The following is an 18,924-nucleotide window of genomic DNA, read 5'->3' on the forward strand; positions in this document are numbered from 1 at the left end:
ACATCCTCTTCTCTTTACTTACAAGGTGGCGATCCTAAAGACCTTGGTGACGTGGACGGCAGGAACTTGTGGGATGTGCTTTCCACCGGCAGAGGCAAGGGACGCGAAGAGGTGCTCCTGGAAATAGAAGGCAAGCTAGGAATGACAGCCCTCATCTCCGGCAGGTATACAATGCTCACGTTTTACTCTTCAACGGGTGCAGACAAAATTAGGGTAAACTGAGCTGACTATGCCTCGGGAAGTGCATCGGGTTAACTGTTGCTGTAATCGTCGCTTTCGCTCCATTTTGTTCAGTTCCTGAAAAAGGCACGTTCACGAAAGATTTCTAACTATGCCTGCCCTGCACCCACCGATCCCACATTTATGATAGGTTTCCTAATATTATTGTTCTACGCAATTAATCAGAGAAGTTGGTAGAAACAGTACTGCGTGCACCCGCAGTGTAAGTAACCTTTACGTAAAAGCATCGAAAGTCGTTTATACGCTACAGCACATGCACACCACAATGTCAAGTTGGGTCTTTTCTGGCAACCTCTCCGTAACTGTGCTTATATGAGCTTCCAGCCCAAGTCCAGCGACAAGATTCAGCTATATCCTTCCCTCTGCGAACCGTCTAGAATAACCTGGATAAAAACATCCGCAGTGAACCTCGGTATACCAGCACAATCATTCGATATTGGCAGCCCCACTTGGTGTTGTGAGCTGGAGAAGCGCGCTATGGGCGCTCGTTGTGATGGAATAACGCTCGGGTACAAAGATTTCGGGTATGCGTTAGAAAACCCCTCGTTTGGGAAAAATAAATCCGCAACCACCCCACACAGCGTCTCTCGTAGCCTTCGTGTTGCATTGCGACGTAAACCCCATCAACGTATAAAGTAGACAATGTCAACGGCAAGTCAGTGCTAGGTGTAGTTGCTTATTGTGCTTCGTCGTCCAAGTAGCCCTCCTATTCAAATTCAAATTCAAGTTTATTGTCATCTAAAAGATGAGGGTAGGTTCGGGATAAAAGTGACGCTTGAGGAGAACCCAACGCTCCCGATTCACAGAACTCAACGAGGGCACAATGGCGAGTTCGTTGAACACCATGAACATTAAGAATAAATGTGCGAAATAATGATGTTACACAATAATATTTCTCAAAAACTAAACAAAGCATGAAAACAGTTTTACAGAATGCAAGTCACAGTATGCATGAATATCGATACTACACAAAGTATACGTAGAAATATTCCCTTCCCGGAGTCCTCCACTACGGCGTGCCTCATAATCAGAAAGTGGTTTTACTACGTTAAACCCCATAACCTAATTTTTTTTGACGTGTGCCGTACAAAGGAGCCTTACTTTTTCCGGTACACGATTCACAAACGCTACAATGACTCTTGTGCACGCGAAATCTTTGAGGATGCTGCTATCGCAGCGAATGGTACGCGTTGCGTCAGCACTCCTTCTTTGGCCTTAACTGAGGCAGAACGAACATATCTTAACAGCAATAATTCTGGGGAAATCTAATCGGTGTCTTGTTCATGATTTGGTCAAGCGAGTGGTGTACCTTTGTTTCCTTTAGGTATATATGTGTGTTTGTTTCTTAAAAAAAGAATTCAGTCGTCAGTCAGTGCTGGTGTGTGTGCCCCTTCTTGTTCGTGTTTTCGCGCTGTTCTCCTGTCGACTATGAACCGACTAGCCCAAGCCGCCACGGTGTTGCCACGATATTCAAAAAGGCGCTATTCCTAACAAACAGTGATAGCTTGAGTCTTATAGCTAGCTAATGCTGGTAAGGTTTGTGAAGATGGACAATGTTAAACCGTTTAAACAATTCACCGGTATGTGCATAGTAGTCCACATTATCTATAAATCTAATCGCTTTCTTTCGAAGTCTGTTTATTTCAATAATTTTGGTTGTCGTTGTGTTCCCGATACTAACAAACAATAATTTACGTGCCATAAAAGCAAGCTTTTATATGTGTTATCTTGCCGAAACTGAAAGAAAGGAACGCATTTTTGCAAGTACACCAACACATTTTAATTATTTACTAAATAAATCATTAATTTGAGGTTCCGATGACATTGTACAAATAGAGATACTCCGAGAGTCTTAACGTCCCAACAATTTCAAATGCCACACGACCTATATGTAATCTGATGTATGCACTGTTACTAGCATGCTTGCAAATGCCGAACTCAAGTTACCAATACAATCCTCTAAATCAATTGAAAGCAAGTAGACGATACATCACAAGTGATAAAAGAATACAAGTTTCACCCCGTTTCACTCTCCAGCCCCCGGAGGCTCAGCAAGAAAGCCACATCGGTCTAGCTAACTCCGAGCGTTGCTCAATGTTATTGTAGAAGACACCTTCGGCTGATAACAGGTAAATAAATTTCATTACTGAAAACAGAATTGCTACGTTGAGAATCGAGTAGAGGTTCCCTAGGGGATAAAGAGCATGCTTCAAGCAACGGTATTAGCGGTGGAGAAATTCTGCCGAAGGAGCGGGCTGAAGTGCGCGCCCGAAAGACAGAGAGAGAGAGAGAGAGAAAGGACTTTATTTGCACCCGTCACAGAGTATGGGTGATCGGGGTGAGACGCAGCTCCCCCTTTCACCGTCTACCTCCTCCGTAGACGTGGGCCGGAATCAGTTGGCTTCCGGCGGCGGCCTGGGTTTGACCGATGACTTGTTTTTGGGCTTGTTCCTCCTGGCTATGGAGGGAGGATTCCCATGATTCTTTCTTCCCATGTAGACCGTTTACCACTGGGCAAGCCCAGAACATGTGCTTTAGGGTCGCTATGCCTTCACAGTTTTTGCATTTGGAAGAGTGCCCCTCAGGATGCCATTTGTGTAGGATATAAGAATTTGGGAAGGTTCCCGTCTGTAGTTTTCGTCAGATTACTTCTTCCTTCTTTGTGAGAGATCTATGGGGGGGGGGGATTCTCCTGGCCATTCGATAGTGTTCGAGAATTTCTCGGTACGTGGTTAAGTCTCGCTTTTTGGACAGGGAGTAGTCTGCCTGCGCTGGGACCCGGTGTGTGAGTCCTCTGCGACCTTGTTGGTGATCTCGTTCCCTGTGAGTCTACTACGGGTGGGCGCCCATATTATTCTAATTAGGTCGTTGGGTACGTTCTCCTTGCCTGCTTGCAGAATTTTGCCGGCCTCTTTGGACACCTTAACCGGTGTCATAGGCTTTGATTGCAGTTTTAGAATCGGTGATAATTATTCTGGTTGATGGGTTTGTGATTGCCAGGCAATCGCCGCGATCTCTGCCTCCTGTGGTGAAGAGTGTCTCACGCTACAGCTCGAGATTAGCTCGCCTTTGTCACTCACTACTACTGCAGCGTAGTGCCCTTCTGGGTACCATGCCACATCGGTGTACACTACCGCTTGTTTTGGGGGAAGGGAGCTTTAGAGTCTTTAGACTCTGCTTCTCCTGCGTTCCTGGTTGTGCATGGGGTGCACGTTTCTTGGAATGGGGGGTATTATTAACCTGTTGGCAATTTCTTTGGGGATGGCGGTTATCCCCTCTAGCGATTTTGGGCTCTGGTATCCCAGTTTCCTAAGGATGAATCTGCCCGTTTTGCTGCCAGTTAGTCTGAGATATTGTGCCGTGAGTTTCGCCTCGCATATTTCCTCTAAGGTGTTTGACACTCCTAGGTTGAGGTAAAACTGTTGCTTGCGCTAGTTGGTTCATGCTTGAATGAGTAAAGAGCAAGGCGCAATAGACCAGGACAGAAGAAGTTTGTGTTGTGAAGTCGTTTGTGTTCATCTTCTGTCCTGGTCTGTTGCGCCTTGCTCTTTGCTCATTCCAGGTTGAGGATCGTCTCGGTTGATGCGCACGGTGGTAAACCTAGGGTGGTTTTGACACCTTTCCCGATGAGGATGTCTACCCTGTCTCTCTCTGCTTCAGTTGTCTTTAGGTACGAGATAGCGTAGGTGATTCGGCAAATGATGAAAGAGTGGACAAGTTTAATTAGGTTCGCCTCCTTCATCCCCGCGTTATTGTTTGCTATCCTCTCGAGAAGCCTGCAAGTTTGGTTGGTCATGGCTTAGTATCGCCGATTTTTACAGTGAGCATTTTAGCCCTATTGGTCTCAGATAGCTTTGCACTTCCCAAATTACGCTTTGTAGGGTGCCTTCTATTTGGCCACCACTTCCACCTCTGTCGACCCATAGGGTAAGGTCGTCAGCGTAGAGATCGTGGCAGAGGCCTTTTAGCTTTCTCAATTTTTCTGGATGCCCGATCATTGCAATGTTAAGAAGGGTAGGGGATAGCACCGATCCCTGCGGTGCTCCTTTGTTGCCTAGCTTAATGTTTTCGCTTATTGTGCCCCCGATTTCTGTGTTCACCATTCGGTCCGTTAGGAAGCTTTTGATATAGATGTATAGCTTGCTTCTTACATTTGGGCGATTGAGGTGTGTCAGGATCGCTTGGGCTTTGACGTCGTCAAACACTTTGCTGACGTCCAGTCCCACTATGATTCTCGAGTCGCTAGTCTTCCTTTCCAATACTTGTTCTTTGAGCTGTAGCATGACGTCGTTTCTAGATAGTTGCTGTCTGAATCCAACTAGTTGGATTCAGACAGCAATACAGCAATAGACAGATAGTTGCTGTCTGAATCCAATGTTTCTTACTTTTCTGGTATCCGTTGAGCCTGTTCTCTGTGACGTTCTCCATGAGCGTGCCTATACAGGAGGTTGACGATATTGGCCTATGGTTCTCACGTTTGAGTTCTTTCCCTGGTTTGGGGATGAGGACTAGATTTGCTTTCTTCCCCATCCCGGGTATCTCCCTCCGCTCCCAACCTTTTTGCATGAATGCCGTTAGTTGCTGGAGGGAGTTGTCATCTAGATTTCTAAGCATATTGTTGCTGACCCCATCTGGGCCAGCCGCGGTTTTTTCTCTGAGCTTGTTTACGGCAGCTTGGACCTCTCTTATGGTGATTGGTTGGTCTAGTTTCTCGTTGTTTTCGCCGCTATAGTCGGGGAATGTTTCGGTGTTTGTTTCTCCTATGTACATCTCTTTTATCTGGTTGATCATATCCTTTTCCGACCCCTGGAAATTGTGTGTTAGTCTTCGCATTTTTCTCCTGGTCTCAGCTTTGGTGTTGTCTGGGTCCAGGAGGTGTCTCAATGGCTTCCAGGTGGTGACGGAGCTTAATCGCTCGTCTAGTCTATCGTAGATGTCGTTCCAGTGTTGTCTGTTTAGTGTTTGGGCATGGCTCTCAATTTTCTTGTTGAGAGCTGCTATGATCCTTCTCAGGTTACAGTTGTCCCTTTTTTAGAAGAGCTCGGTTTCTGCATCTTCTTTCTTTTGCCCCATTTGTGTCATTTGGCTATCAACACAGACTTATTCCTCATCTAATTCTATTTCCTCATCAGCCTCTTTGCACGCCTGCTTGATGCCGTTGGTCCATTCAGCTATGTCGGGGATCTCCCCGCAACCCCCTCCGTTGTCGCGGAAGGATTGCCAGTTGATGTATTTGAGTGTTTTCCTATCACGTTTCCTTTTGACCCCGTTTTGGACAACGATCCCTATAATTCTGTGATCACTGCTTTTCTCTCGTGTTGTGCCATGTAACCTCAACGTCCGCTCCGATCATTGCCAGGTCGGGGTGGTGTCGTATGACACGCTGTTCCTCTGCCTGGTCGCTGCGAGTGGATCGTGGAGGAGTGTTAAATTGCACTGTATCACGGCGTCCCATGATTCCCTCCTCTTTATCTGGAAGTGGTTGTATCCCCATGCTTGGTGTGGCGTATTAAAATCCCCTACTATTACGAGACGCTGTTGCCCTTGTGCCAGTGCTTGCGCTTTGGCAAAGAGCTTCCTGAAACCACAGCCTTTCCTTAGTTTAAGAGAGCTGTAGACGTTCAGGACTAGCAGGCTGCGTTCTTTCCTCCTCTGTGGTATAATCTCCGTTAACACGTAGTCAATCTGCGTGCATCCTACTTCATGCTGCATGATGGTGATATTTCTCTTCACCAGAGTAGCAGTCTGAGTGTTTGGCGACCGGCCTGGGTACATTTTGTATCCGCTCAGTTTAGTGTTTTTTCCACACTCTTGCAGCGTGAAGTTATCGCGTCTCGCAAGGTAGGCTAGGAGAACGTTCCTTTTTTTTTTTTTTTTTTTGAAGCCCCTACAGTTCCAATGCCATATTGTGTTTGCCCTAGTGTTGAGTCTTGCCATGATTCAACCGCGGAAGGATTTGCCTTTGCTGTTCTGCGAGTTCGTCCATTGTAGTTCCCACTGGGGTGACTAGTTGGCTGAGCTGGGCTCAGAGTTGGTCTACCCTCTCCGCGTTACGCTTGGTAGCTATAGCCACCTGTTGTACTACCTTTTTGAGTTGCTGCATGTCTACCTCAAGTTTGTCTACCCTGCCCTCGGCCTTCTCAAGGCCCGAATCTGTCTTTTTAACTCGCTTTTCCTTTGGCGGTACAGCCGCCTCTGGCTCGGTTTGGGATGACTTATCGTCCATGGCCTCCTGATGCGCTGAAGGTCGTCTGAGTTGAACTTTGAGCTCAATGTTCTCCGTTTGCAGCTCGATCACCTGATTGCAGAGCTCCTGCATCTGAGCTTGTGTTTGCTCCTGGTAAAGCTTCTATCGCTCCTGTTGCTGTTTCAGCATTTCGTGTTGTTGTTTCATTTGCTCTTTGAGATCCCTCACTGTGTCTGAATCATGGGAATTCCCCGCTTCCAACCTACCTTTTTGGTGGGTGGTGCCCCTTGCTTCTTGGAAGGGGTGGTGGAGGCCTGCCTCGGGAAGGATGTGGGCAGGAGTCGCTCCTTGCTCGTGCCCCGCGTTTTGCTCTCGTCCCGCCTGCTGCGATATTCTCGAAGTTTCTTCTTCTCCTCCTGTTGCTGGAGCTTCTCCCATTGTCGTTTCTTAACGATGTATGGGGTTCTGTAGATTTTCTAGCAGATTCTGTCGCCGGTGGGGTGCGGCTGGCCGCACAGCTTGCAGGTGGAGTTGCAGTCGTGTCCCTCGGTTGGGTTGGGGACGCCGCAGCCCCTGCACTTCTCCTCCTTGCTCTCGGATACGTCGGATCAGTGTCCCAGGTCTCCGCACTTATAGCATACGTAGTACTTTTTTCTTGTACAAGTAACAGTTCAGGATGGCACCTAGGCATTTGATTTTCCTCGGTACCTCCTTTCCTTGGTGGTGAATGTGAGCATGATGGTCTTGCTCTGTCCTAGTCGTCTGATCTCTAGTACCTTGGTAATCTCCTCATGTTCTGCTATCGCCTGCTTGATCTTTTGCAGTGAGGTGTTGAGCCCTATTCCTTGTATCACTCCTGTCGAGAAGTCGTCGGGTACTGCCAGGTGAACGGTCATCCCCTGCACTTTCCCTTCAATGTCCAGGTGTGTGAGGCATAGGAGCTTGTCTCTTGCCTCCGTGCTGGGGGAGAAGAAGACAAAAATTGCTTGCTTCTCGTACTTGACGAGCTGGCCCGCCTTGTTCCATTCAACCTTCGCAGTTACATGTATGGATTCGGTCAGGGTCGGTCCATCGGACTGTTTGACTACCATGCCTCCCTTGGGGCGGAAAATGATTCTCCAGCCATTCTCGGGAAGCTTGACTTGGTTCAAAGCGATCGATTTCTCCGCTTGCTGTTTGCCGTCACGCTTCGGTGATGGTGGTAGGGTGTCTATCACTTTCACCTCTTGTGAGGCGAGCTTGGCTTTCCGTGCCAATTTCTCCTCGAGGTTGCATTTGTTGAGTACCGTGATCCAATATGTGGCGTCGAGCTCGCCCTTTTCGGCGCTGCGACCTTGCACGGTGATATTCATACCACCTGTTGTCTGCCGCACGGCTAACGCGGCGGCACCGGGGGCCTCAGTAAGCCTTAGCCCTCGTTAGGCCTAGTGGCCGGCGTTAGGGTTAGCGCGTCGGTATCACGGCTGGAACACTTTTGTCTCTGAACTGGCGAAAAATTCCCTTACGGACAAAACGCTGGTGTCCGCAGAGTCCTCTCAATTCCCATTGACGATTTTAACCACCTCTGGTCAATCCCACACCATTTGCCGCTAGAAATCACTGCAGGAAGACAGGCCGACGTGACACACGTCCACTCGCTACGGTTCCCTAGTGGCAACTTGATCTGCGCACCCGAAAAATCCGACGCCATCCGGATACACGCGAAAGGCTACACATCCAGAGGGTCGATCAACATCGGGGTTGAGGGCCTCACGGTTTAAGAGGTACCCACGATGCGAGTCCTGGATCTGTGGCTTCGGAACGACGGAAGAGCAGCACAGACACTCAAAACCCTCACATTCGCAACCGACAAGATAGTCCAAATGATACGTCGAGTGACGTATCGAAAGGTGGGCACGCGAGAAGACGAGACACCGTAAGGCTCGTACAGGCATTAGGGATTAGTCGACTCATGTAACCAAATTCTGATCAGGGAGAAGGAAAGGCAGGCCAACACGATAATTTGAACCACTTTCAAGCCGGCTCTGGACTTGCCTAAATCTACTTCCAGGGAGCGCATGCTAGCTTTGGGAGTACGCAATACTTTCTAAGAACTCAGGCAAGCCATTCTCATGTGACAGAGCCTCAGCGTCACTAAAATTGGTAGAGCAACATTGCTTTGACTTAATATCCAAGCATACCCCATTTATCTCAACGAACAGGCCGTACTTCTCCCTCCTTCGGTGATATACAAAATTACAGTAGTTACAATTCCCAAGAACATGCATCCCGAATGCAACAAGGAAAGGCACAAAGTACGCGCACAACATATTCAATCGTTGTACTCTAATAACCCTAGGTACAATATGTACTACACGGATGCAGCTGCGTATGAAGAGGCGACCGGGCAGCGCTACCAAAGGAAGTACGCCCTGGCAGTCGTGAACGCGACCTGCCAGCAGCAAATAACCGCGTCGGCCAAGCCGGGATCCCCCACCTCGGACTTCAACGTTAGCAGTGGCGATCATGGTCGCTCACGCGCAGCGTTCGCAAGAGGCCTCGGTCGTGGTCACGGACCCCCCGAGAGACAATTCGCATGTTTCTCAAGGGGCATGTGACTACTGCTAGCCTCGCGAAAATCCCTAAATTGTTCAACCACCGTCGTCACCTACTCTGGTGCCAGGGACACACGGGGGTACAAAAGAACAAACAGGCTAACGTGTTAGCTCAATTGTCTACAAACAGATCGATGTCGTCCTCTTCTAACCCTATACCCCCCCACTATCCCTCACAAAATCTCACCAATTTAAACGCCTAAGATATCTTTGGTCATCAACGCGGAGTCCGCAGGAAATACCCGCGGCCTCACCTACAAGTTAGTGGGGAAGAGGCCGCCGGCTGGCGCAAAATACAGAATTGGGTATTCATCAATCTAAAAATGCTAAAGGCCATGTATCCCACTCGCTTAAGGGCCGAACTGCCCTTGGTGCGGTGGCATACCCAGCCTAATACATGTAACCTGGGAGTGCACTAAGTGCCCTGATAGGCGAAATAGCAATAACACAATGGAGCAGTGGGAGGCGCCGCTCATCCGTTCTGACTTCGCAGGAAAAGACTCCTCAGCCACTTGAACTATCTCATCCATATTAGTAATGATATTGCCGGCTTTATCTCTTAACGCATACACCTGATTGTTACCTATTCCTAGTTTCTTCTTCACTGCTTTTGGGCTTCCTCCGTTCCTGAGAGCATGTTTAATTCTATCCATATTATACTTCCTTATGTCAGCTGTCTTACGCTTGTTGATTAACTCAGAAAGCTCTGCCGGTTCTATTGTAGCTGTAGGATTAGAGGCTTTCATACATTGGCGTTTCTTGATCAGATCTTTCGTCTCCTGCGATAGCTTACTGGTATCCTGTCTAACGGAGTTACCACCGACTTCTATTGCGCACTCCTTAATGATGCCCATAAGATTGTCGTTCATTGCTTCAACACTATGGTCCTCTTCTTGGGTTAAAGTCGAATACCTGTTCTGTAGCTTGATCCGGAATTCCTCTAGTTTCCCTCTTACCGCTAACTCATTGATCGGCTTCTTATGTACCAGTTTCTTCCGTTCCCTCCTCAAGTCAAGGCTAATTCGAGTTCTTACCATCCTATGGTCACTGCAGCGCACCTTGCCGAGCATGTCTACATCTTGTATGATGCCAGGGTTAGCGCTGAGTATAAAGTCTATTTCATTTCTAGTCTCGCCATTCGGGCTCCTCCACGTCCACTTTCAACTATCCCGCTTGCGTAAGAAGGTATTCATTATCCGCATATTATTCTGTTCTGCAAACTCTACTAATAACTCTCCCCTGCTATTCCTAGAGCCTATGCCATATTCCCCCACTGTCTTGTCTCCAGCCTGCTTCTTGCCAACCCTGGCATTGAAGTCGCCCATCAGTATAGTGTATTTTGTTTTGTTTGATGATGTCCTCACCTAACCCTAAACACCCGCCCCCCCACTATCCCTCAAAAAATCTCACCAATTTAAACGCCGAAGATATCCTTGGTCATCAACGCGCAGTCTGCAGGAAATAACCGCCGCCTCACCTACAACTTATTGGGGAAGGGGCCGCCTACTGGCGCAAAATACACAATGGGGTATTTCTCGATCTAAAATTGCTAAACGTCATGTATCTCACTCGCTAAAGGGCCGAACTGCCTTTGGTTTGGTGGGATACCCAGCCTAATACATGTAACCCGGGAGTTCATTAAGCGCCCTCATAGGCGAAATAGCAATAACACAACGGAGCAGTGGCAGACGCAGCTGTCCCGTTCCGACTAGGCAGGACAAAAGTCCTTAATTGGCCAGGTCAGGCAGGCGACAGAGGCCAGTGGCGTCCTGGACTGGGGCGCTCCGACCACCCCTCCTTCAAATCTTATCGGTCAATTCAAGATCTCATATATATATATATATATATATATATATATTTGGGTGCGTGCGTGTTGAGAATATTTCATATTACCTCGAGTGCAAGGTATGAGTATTTCATGGAAATTTCAACAATTATTGTCATATTATGCAGCAACTATGATGTCTAGTGTGTTGGCTTCGAAACTCGCGAGAAGGTAGTCGAGCTGACGGCAAGCACCAAAACCATGTGGTCAAAAGTAACCAAAGCTTGAAATATTGGCTAATGGGTTATAAATAATTAAAACAAAAATATGTAACGATTCATTATATATATTAGACACGAATCAAAATATAGAAACGGGCCTACTTAAGCCAAACCACGACTAGAGACTAGTATCCGGCAGCAGGAGACGTGACAGAACTGTAAAGCAAGACTGAAATAATCACAGGTTTGGATACAGTAAACTTCAAAAAGTTACTCTGTCACAGCTTTGCGTCCATTCAAGGACATAATCTGTACACGCAAATTATTAAAAAGGACATGAGGGTAATATTCGCGACAACGACATCCCGTATACCATGGTGCAACAGAACTGCTTGTTGGCCTAGTTGGTGCTTGCTAAAAGAAATGTTTTTTGCCGCAAGTTAACACACACAAACGGAAGTGCCGTCCGTGTTGTCTTTATGTATCTTCGTTTTATGTGTGTTAACTTGCGGCAAGAAAACATGTCTTTTAATATACCATGGTGCGTACACGAGGAACAAAAAAAAAACGCCGACGTAGGCGGACCTCTCATTCAAGCACATAAGCAAGGCAAAAGATCTATCCAGACGCCGCGATGTGCCTTAGAACAATCGTTTCCTTAAACAATAAGTCAACATCGGCCATCTTCAGATACAAAATTATACTCAGGTCATGTACCTGTGGTTCTCGGCTTGTGTGAAATGCTTGGGCGAAAATTAATGCTTGCGTGAAATTCCCTTGTGTGCTCAGGTACAAGCTAATCAGCCGACCCAGCGGGCCAAATGACCCGCAGCTCGACGTTCAAGTAGCACCACCGCCAGGGCAACCTCCGCAGGACCTCGACCTGGACGCCCTCGTGACGTCATCGGCAGCCTGGCAGGCGCTGCAGAACGCCTCCATCGACGCCGGCGGGCGAAGCCAATCTTCGCCGAGACCCAACTGGCGCCAAGAGGCAACGCTCAACTGCAGCGGCAGCGGCGCCTCGGCGAACAGCGACAGCGCGCAGAGCAACTTCGATCCGTACGACACAGTCTTCGTGTTTGACATCTTCAGCGACCCGTGCGAGCGTAACAACCTCGCATCGTCTAATACTGAGGTACGAAATCCCGCTCTACCTATCTACGCAGGCGTATCTTCTACTAAGGCCACGCAGCACGCTAGCTCTAACGCACTTATTTAATTTCCTTTAAGGTGATTACTGGTCATTAGATTCAAGACAAATGGTTCCGAACAAGTTGCCCACTCTTGCGCGGATACCTAATCACGCGTGCTGTGATTTACTACTTCTATATAAGAAAGTGTGGCAGTTTCACCCCAAATCCGAAGCATCGATTGGGATAGCAAATTAGTAGACAGCTATGCGAAGTAAGAATAGTAGTTTTGTGACATTTGTGACAAATAAATTTGTGACATTCGCTTACTAACTAAATCAACAAGCATGGTGCAATGCGCATACAAGCAAACATGAACACATTTCACTCGACGACCGCGCACACTCGCTCTCGAAACGCTGCAGTGAGAAAGTGCGGAAGTGAGCGAATTGAGCTTTGTGCTGTCTCTCGCTTCAACGCGAACTTATCGGCAAGAACACAGCGCCCACAAAGCTATTACCACTCCGTGCCCTCTGTCCCGATCGCAGATCGCTTTCAAGGTAGGGCCCGCGCGGCCGCTCCATAAGCAGCAGCCGCCGAAGTAGAACGCCCCCCTCCCTCCCCTCCCTCCGGTGCATGCCCGCGCGATAGAAGACGGCCCGCTTCCTCCCCGCTTTCCTTGCTAGCGCGCGCGAGATTGAGCCATCATCGTAGGCTTTCACGAACATACAGCATGTTTTCACTCGCACATACAGCATACGGCGCGCGGCAACGATGTTATTGCCCTTGGATTTCATAGGAAGCATAACCGCGACGGTGACTCTGGTGCCGACGATGACGTCAGAAATCCATCTGAAGTGTCCATATAATTGCTACCTCAATAATTAATATTAAATGCCTAGTAGTGAGCCAGATCGCGTTGCGCCATGTTGTGTAGGAGAGGGCATACTCAGCGGAATGTTCATAACTGCTGTCTACGGAAAAGGTTTCAAATACAGGTGGTAGTCCATGAGAACAAACTCCGCGCGTAGAATAATGAGGCAGAAATAGTACAAAGCACTTGTCTGCAGATTCGTCCAAGTTTTCCCGGCGCATAACGCATGCGTCATCCCCATGTTTTCTCGCCATAAGTTGCCGCAGCAGAAGACTTACTGTCTCCACCCAAGATCATTCAACGTGTTCGCCGTAAGGTTCACCGTCGTACCATAACACACCTTGTTGCTGATGGTGATAACAATAACCTACAGCTATGCACATACCGCAAACCTCCTTAGTTGTGACGGTCGCGTCATGTCAGGTGCGTTGGATTCGCCTGCACCATCTGAACCAGTTCACAAGGTGCTGCATCCTGCCATTTCTTTCAGCAGCACAGCAATAGCGTCCTCTGTATCAGGCCGTTCGTTTCAGAAGCTACAGGAAGGGTGCAAGTCGGGTTCACGATGTTGCTGCATCCTCCCTGCTAACGGTATCGACTTGGTGAAGACGTGCAGGTGCGAAGTAAACTACTCAGCACGCTGGCGTAAGCCCTGTCGAAGCGGCGCTTATACGCGTTTGCTGCGTCTACGCATGCAAGTGAGTGTTTGCGCCTCAGAACCGTACCTGCGGTTCGGGGCTCCTCAATTTGACTAGATTAGGCGCGCAAAACAAAACGCCTGCTCCACGCCTGCATCTCGGCATTCGTTACGAGTATCGCGTTGTGTCTGCACCACTGAAATTGAGCGGCACAATTTCTGCACTTCTTCTGCCTCGCCGTCAACTGGTTCACAGTGATGCAAGGTGAACCGAACGGACATGTCGTTTTCCTTTTCGTCTTTCCAGTCGCCGCAGTCTAGATTGGTGCCAAGGCTTTCCTTAAATATGCCTCTACAACATTTCTTTTTTCTTTTCGGCTCCATCTTATGCATCCTGTCTTTTGCCTTCTTTTATGTGATGTATATAGGTGTTTAAATACCGCGCGAGGTTAACGTCATGATCGCGTGTTCTATATATATGTGTGTGTGTGTGGCTTGGGCAAACACACGCGCACACACATTTGTGAAGCCACCTGTCTCAAACTTCTAGAGTGTCTTATACGCGTCCGATATGTGCAACATCGCGTTTGCACTTGTTTATGTCATCTATCAATCATCTAGCATTTTTTTTTTCGTAATCACGCGCACAAATGCGGGATAGGGCGCCAACGTGTCTGCGCGGAGATTTCGGAGGCAACAACCGCCATTCTTGGTATCCATGTTAGATGGCGCCAGAATACCACACTTCTAGCGCCGTTTAGCATGCATGTTGTAGCAAATATTCGCGACAAAATGATGCATGTGTCTGCTACAACAAAAACTAGGGCACGTTTCAACACGATGTAATGGAATGTCAAGATGTATCACTTAGCCTAGACCGCGGGGAACGTCCACCTTCCACAAGCGTTGGGGTACAATCATGTTCGAAGGTAAGAGCAAAAATATCCCAAGATACGGGACAACGAGAAGACTGCCTCTTCCTTTTATTGTTTTTCTCTACCTTGTCTCGTTTCTTGGACTGTTTTTGTTCTTCGCATCAGCTCAGCTAGCCTTAGAGCGAGCTCTCCTGATAAATGAGTTAGCTGGTCAGCGGTCTAGTTAAGCAAGATATATCACAATAGTGGGGGGAAAAAAGGCCGCAAATAAAGGAAGTAGGGGTGGGTCACATTAGGGTATACAGTGATAAGGGGACCTTATTGAAGAGAAAGAATGTATGCAATTAGATAGGCAGAATGCTAGAGAACAATATATGCAGGTAAACCTGATCACCTTAACCAGGCTAGGTGATTCTGTTTCGCTGCTTGGTTATAAAACATCATCGTAATTAGCAGCTGCAGACTTGACCAAGGCGCCTATCCAAGTATTGCTCGTGGATATGCACCTGAAGCGGCGATCCATGGGGACCTATGTCAGCGATACCGTGCCAGAGAGACAAACTTGCCATCAGTAGCACCAGATCTCTTAATAGTAGGTAACGCACCTGACACAGGGCAAAGCAGTGAGATGAAACACATATATGGATAATACCCAGTTCTTAACCTTTGTAGATGTACAGCTGAGTTTGGTTTATAACTCATTTTGTTTGTCAATACCAACGTGTTGTACAGTTGACAGCCCTGTTTAGCGTCCCTTGCAACACTAAAAGCGTGTTTGTGCACGAGCTACGCGTAAGGCCTAAGGTACGACATACCAACAAGCCCAACCTGCAACTATGCTCAGTCGCAGTTTTGTGTGAAGAAGCTTTTCATTTTCATTTTTGTTTTCTCTTCGTAGCTGCGTCATAGGCTCCTCGACAAGCTGGCCGCATACCGGAAAGCCATTTCACCTCGACCGAGCGGCTTCGAAACCGACGAGCGTGGCTACCCGGAGCATCACCGCTGCCTCTGGTCGCCCTGGATACGCGTAAAGCCGGCGCCGTACCAGAACTGCTCCTGCTGAAAAGGCTGCCGAGGAACAGCGTTCCAGGCCGCTGCCAACATAGCAAATTACCCGCCCCAAGAAGGTTCCGCCACCGCGTGCCGCGGCGGCGGAAGTGTGAACTACAGACCGATTTCCTTAGCCTCTAGTTGCAGTAAACTTTTAGAGCGTGTCATCTACAAACATATTATTGAGTTTCGTGAGGCCAACAATATTTTAACAGTCTTCCAGCATGAATTTCGCAGTGGCCTCAGCACCATTACGCAAACATGTGAACTTGCTCATGACATCTGCCACGCACTTAACCTAGGCCTTCAAATTGTTTCCGTATTCGTAGACTTTTCCAAAGCCTTTGATACATTTGCACATTCCAAGCTTCTGCATAAACTAGATAGCATTTTAAATAATCCTAGCCTAGTTACTTGGATCTCTAGTTTTCTCTCAGATAGGTCGCAATACGTATGTTTCGATTCTGCGAAATCGGCTACGGTAGCCGTTACCTCTGATGTTCCGCAAGGCTCTGTTGTAGGCCCGCTTCTCTTCCTCCTGTATATAAATGACCTACCTACGAACGTGCTACCAACTAAAATCCGTCTTTACGCCGATGACTGCGTTATCTATCGCACAATTACCAGTCATGAAGATCACGCCATTCTGAATAAAGCATTTTCGAACTTTTGTACTTGGTGCAACGAGTGGCAGATGAAGATCAACTTTCTCAAAACTGACTCTATGTCCTTCTCGACACGTACTACACAACTGCGTCTTCCTTATTGTTCCAATGGTATTCTTCTAGAAAACGTTTCTGAATATAAGTATCTTGGCATTCCTTTTCACACACGATTTATCCTGGTCCAAACATATTGAAGCAACCTGTTCTAAAGCGCTAGCATGTCTTGGCTGCATAAAGCGTTCTCTGCGCTCAGCCCCCAATGAAACAAAATGTGTCACTTATAAAACCCTAGTGGGGCCCATCTTCGGTTACCGATGTGCTGTTTGGAATCCATACCTGAAATCAGACATAAAATAACTCGAATCCGACCAAAAAAAGCTATTCGATTTATACACCGGCGTTACGACAAGGACTTCTCCCCCTCTCCTAACCTTCCCTGCTTGAACCTCTCTTCGCTAGTAGAGCGGCGTAATGTAGAAAGTCTTAAACTGTTTTACACCACTACTAACTCTGAACGTTGCTCATCCTTGGAATACATTAAGTTTGCTAAAGCGTCTAACAGCGGAATTTTCATCCACTAAATATAACACCCCTGTACGCCCGCACTGACGAATTCAAATATAGTTTTTTTCCCCGATCCATTGAATTTTGGAACCAGCTTCCCCCTAACATACGAAAACTGACACCTGATAATTTTCTTAAAGCAATCACTGGTTCATGCCCATGATTCCTAGGACCATGCATTATATACCATGTTTATATGCATATTGTATGTATTGAGGTCATTTTCTTCTTTTTCATATTTTTCGCTAGTGGTTTGCTGTGTGCCTTGTACCTTTGATTTGTGTACCCCCTTTTGATGTGTGTGTGCCCCAGTAAATTTTGTACCCCACTCCTTTGTACCCTCTTAGGGTTGCAGTATGTATGAATAAACAAAATAAATAAAATACAGAACACCGGATATATTCACAATAACCGTCTTTTCTCCTCACTGAGCTCGCCTTGAAGAATATCTGCCCGCTTAGAGGAACGAGGCTGATTTCCCCATACCCTTCTTGCAATGCAGGGTAGCTCACCAGAATATTAGCCGGTTAACCTCCCTGACTTTCCGATCCCGTTTACCTCTTTCTTTCTCTCTCTCTCTCTCACGAACAGACGAGAAGGGTACCCTCGTTGCATGTGGCGTGCTCACGATGACGGCGTTCAGCTTTTCGGGTAAAAAATGTACTTGGGACAGAGGCGTTAACATTCGCTGAACGACTGTTGCCGCCCGAGACGGTAGATTATCCTAGTATAATTACAGTCGTGCCAGTACTGCGAACAGAGCTTTAATAAGCGAGAAATGACAGAAATCTGATTGATAGGTGCTGACGCCCCTTCGAAATCCCTGCGCTAGACGTACGTGGTGTCCGAGATGACTAACGCTGTTCGGGCACGGTTGGTGAAGTGCAACTTTCCTCCCATCGACGAAGACAAACAAACAAGGAAAAAAATAAGGCTTTTCACCGGCGCGGCCGGTGGCGGATTGTACGCAGAAAGACATGCCCTGCGAGCACGGGGGATAATTTGGCGCCACGTCCGTCTGAAGTCGCTGAAATGAAATCCTACTTCCATGGTAACAAGGTCCATCGCGGTGAACACGACAGCGGCGCCGTTTGCATATATTTTATCATCGACGCTTCAGTGGAGGCCGACCTTTCGCACGAAAAAATTTAGGTGGCGCCGATGTCAGCGCCAGTGACAAGAACTTTATTGGAGTGTCCTGAGAAACTTAATTGGGGGGAGCCGAAGGCTCCCCCAATCAAGTTCGTGGCGCCGATACGTATTTATATTTCCGCCGAGAGTTAGAACACTGAACACACGCATACGTGTGTAGCTGGGGACGACGATATTATCAATACGCATCGGAGCCACTTAAATTTTGTCTTGAGAAAGGTTGGCCTCCGACCGAGATGTCGACGAATAAGCAGTTTTTTAAGAGCACATACCCTTTGTTAATTTTTACAGCCACCGACATTCCTGCTCGTTATCTCTCTCTCTCTCTCTCTCTCTCAATAAATATATATATATATATATATATATATATATATATATATATATATATATATATATATATATGTATACGTGTGTGTGTGCGCGCGTGCATGCGTGTGTGTGCGTGTGCGTGTGTGTGTGTGTGTGTTTGTGTGCGTGTGCGTGTGCGTGTGTGTGTGTGTGTGTGTGTGTGTGCGAGTGTGTGTGCGTGTGTGTGTGTGTGTGTGTGGCAACCATCTGACAGGTTTAGATGTTTCTATGAAGCGAGCGAATATGCACGCAGCACACATTGACAAAGGAAAGATATCTTTACTGACATTTCGGCCGTGGCACGGCATTCGTGAGAGTAAGCAGTTTGGCTATACCGCAGCCGCTTCTATGGGCCTACGTGTTCAGCTATGACAGTAATGTATAAAGCACTTAATAATGTCTAACAAAAGACATCGCATATTAAAAGGCGTGTCATGTACATCACATGTCACGCTGTTAGGAGAATAATTTTTTGCCGTCTTTTGTAACACATGATCAACTGCTTTAAGTAGTACAACCTTTAACACGTGCGCACATAAAAGGATATTTTTCCGTTTTCGATGTGTACTGCGTGCGCGCACACACACAGACACACGCACGCACACACACATACATAATCGCC

At 47.4% G+C, this 18,924-nt stretch overlaps 1 protein-coding gene across 1 annotated transcript in view; it reads left to right on the forward strand.

Annotated features, from left to right (window-relative positions):
• LOC126527090 (calcium-activated chloride channel regulator 1-like) overlaps positions 1-17,129 on the forward strand; it is a 108,392-nt gene extending 91,263 nt beyond the window's left edge. The window contains exons 19-21 of the mRNA XM_055068550.1: positions 26-164; positions 11,797-12,142; positions 15,422-17,129. Of these exons, the coding sequence (XP_054924525.1) occupies positions 26-164; positions 11,797-12,142; positions 15,422-15,586 (650 nt within the window). The 3' untranslated portion in view covers positions 15,587-17,129. The remainder of the gene's footprint in view (positions 1-25; positions 165-11,796; positions 12,143-15,421) is intronic.
• The last annotated feature ends 1,795 nt before the right edge of the window (positions 17,130-18,924 follow it).

The sequence above is a fragment of the Dermacentor andersoni genome, chromosome 9 (assembly GCF_023375885.2).
Source record: "Dermacentor andersoni chromosome 9, qqDerAnde1_hic_scaffold, whole genome shotgun sequence".
NCBI classification, from domain to species: Eukaryota; Metazoa; Arthropoda; class Arachnida; order Ixodida; family Ixodidae; genus Dermacentor; species Dermacentor andersoni.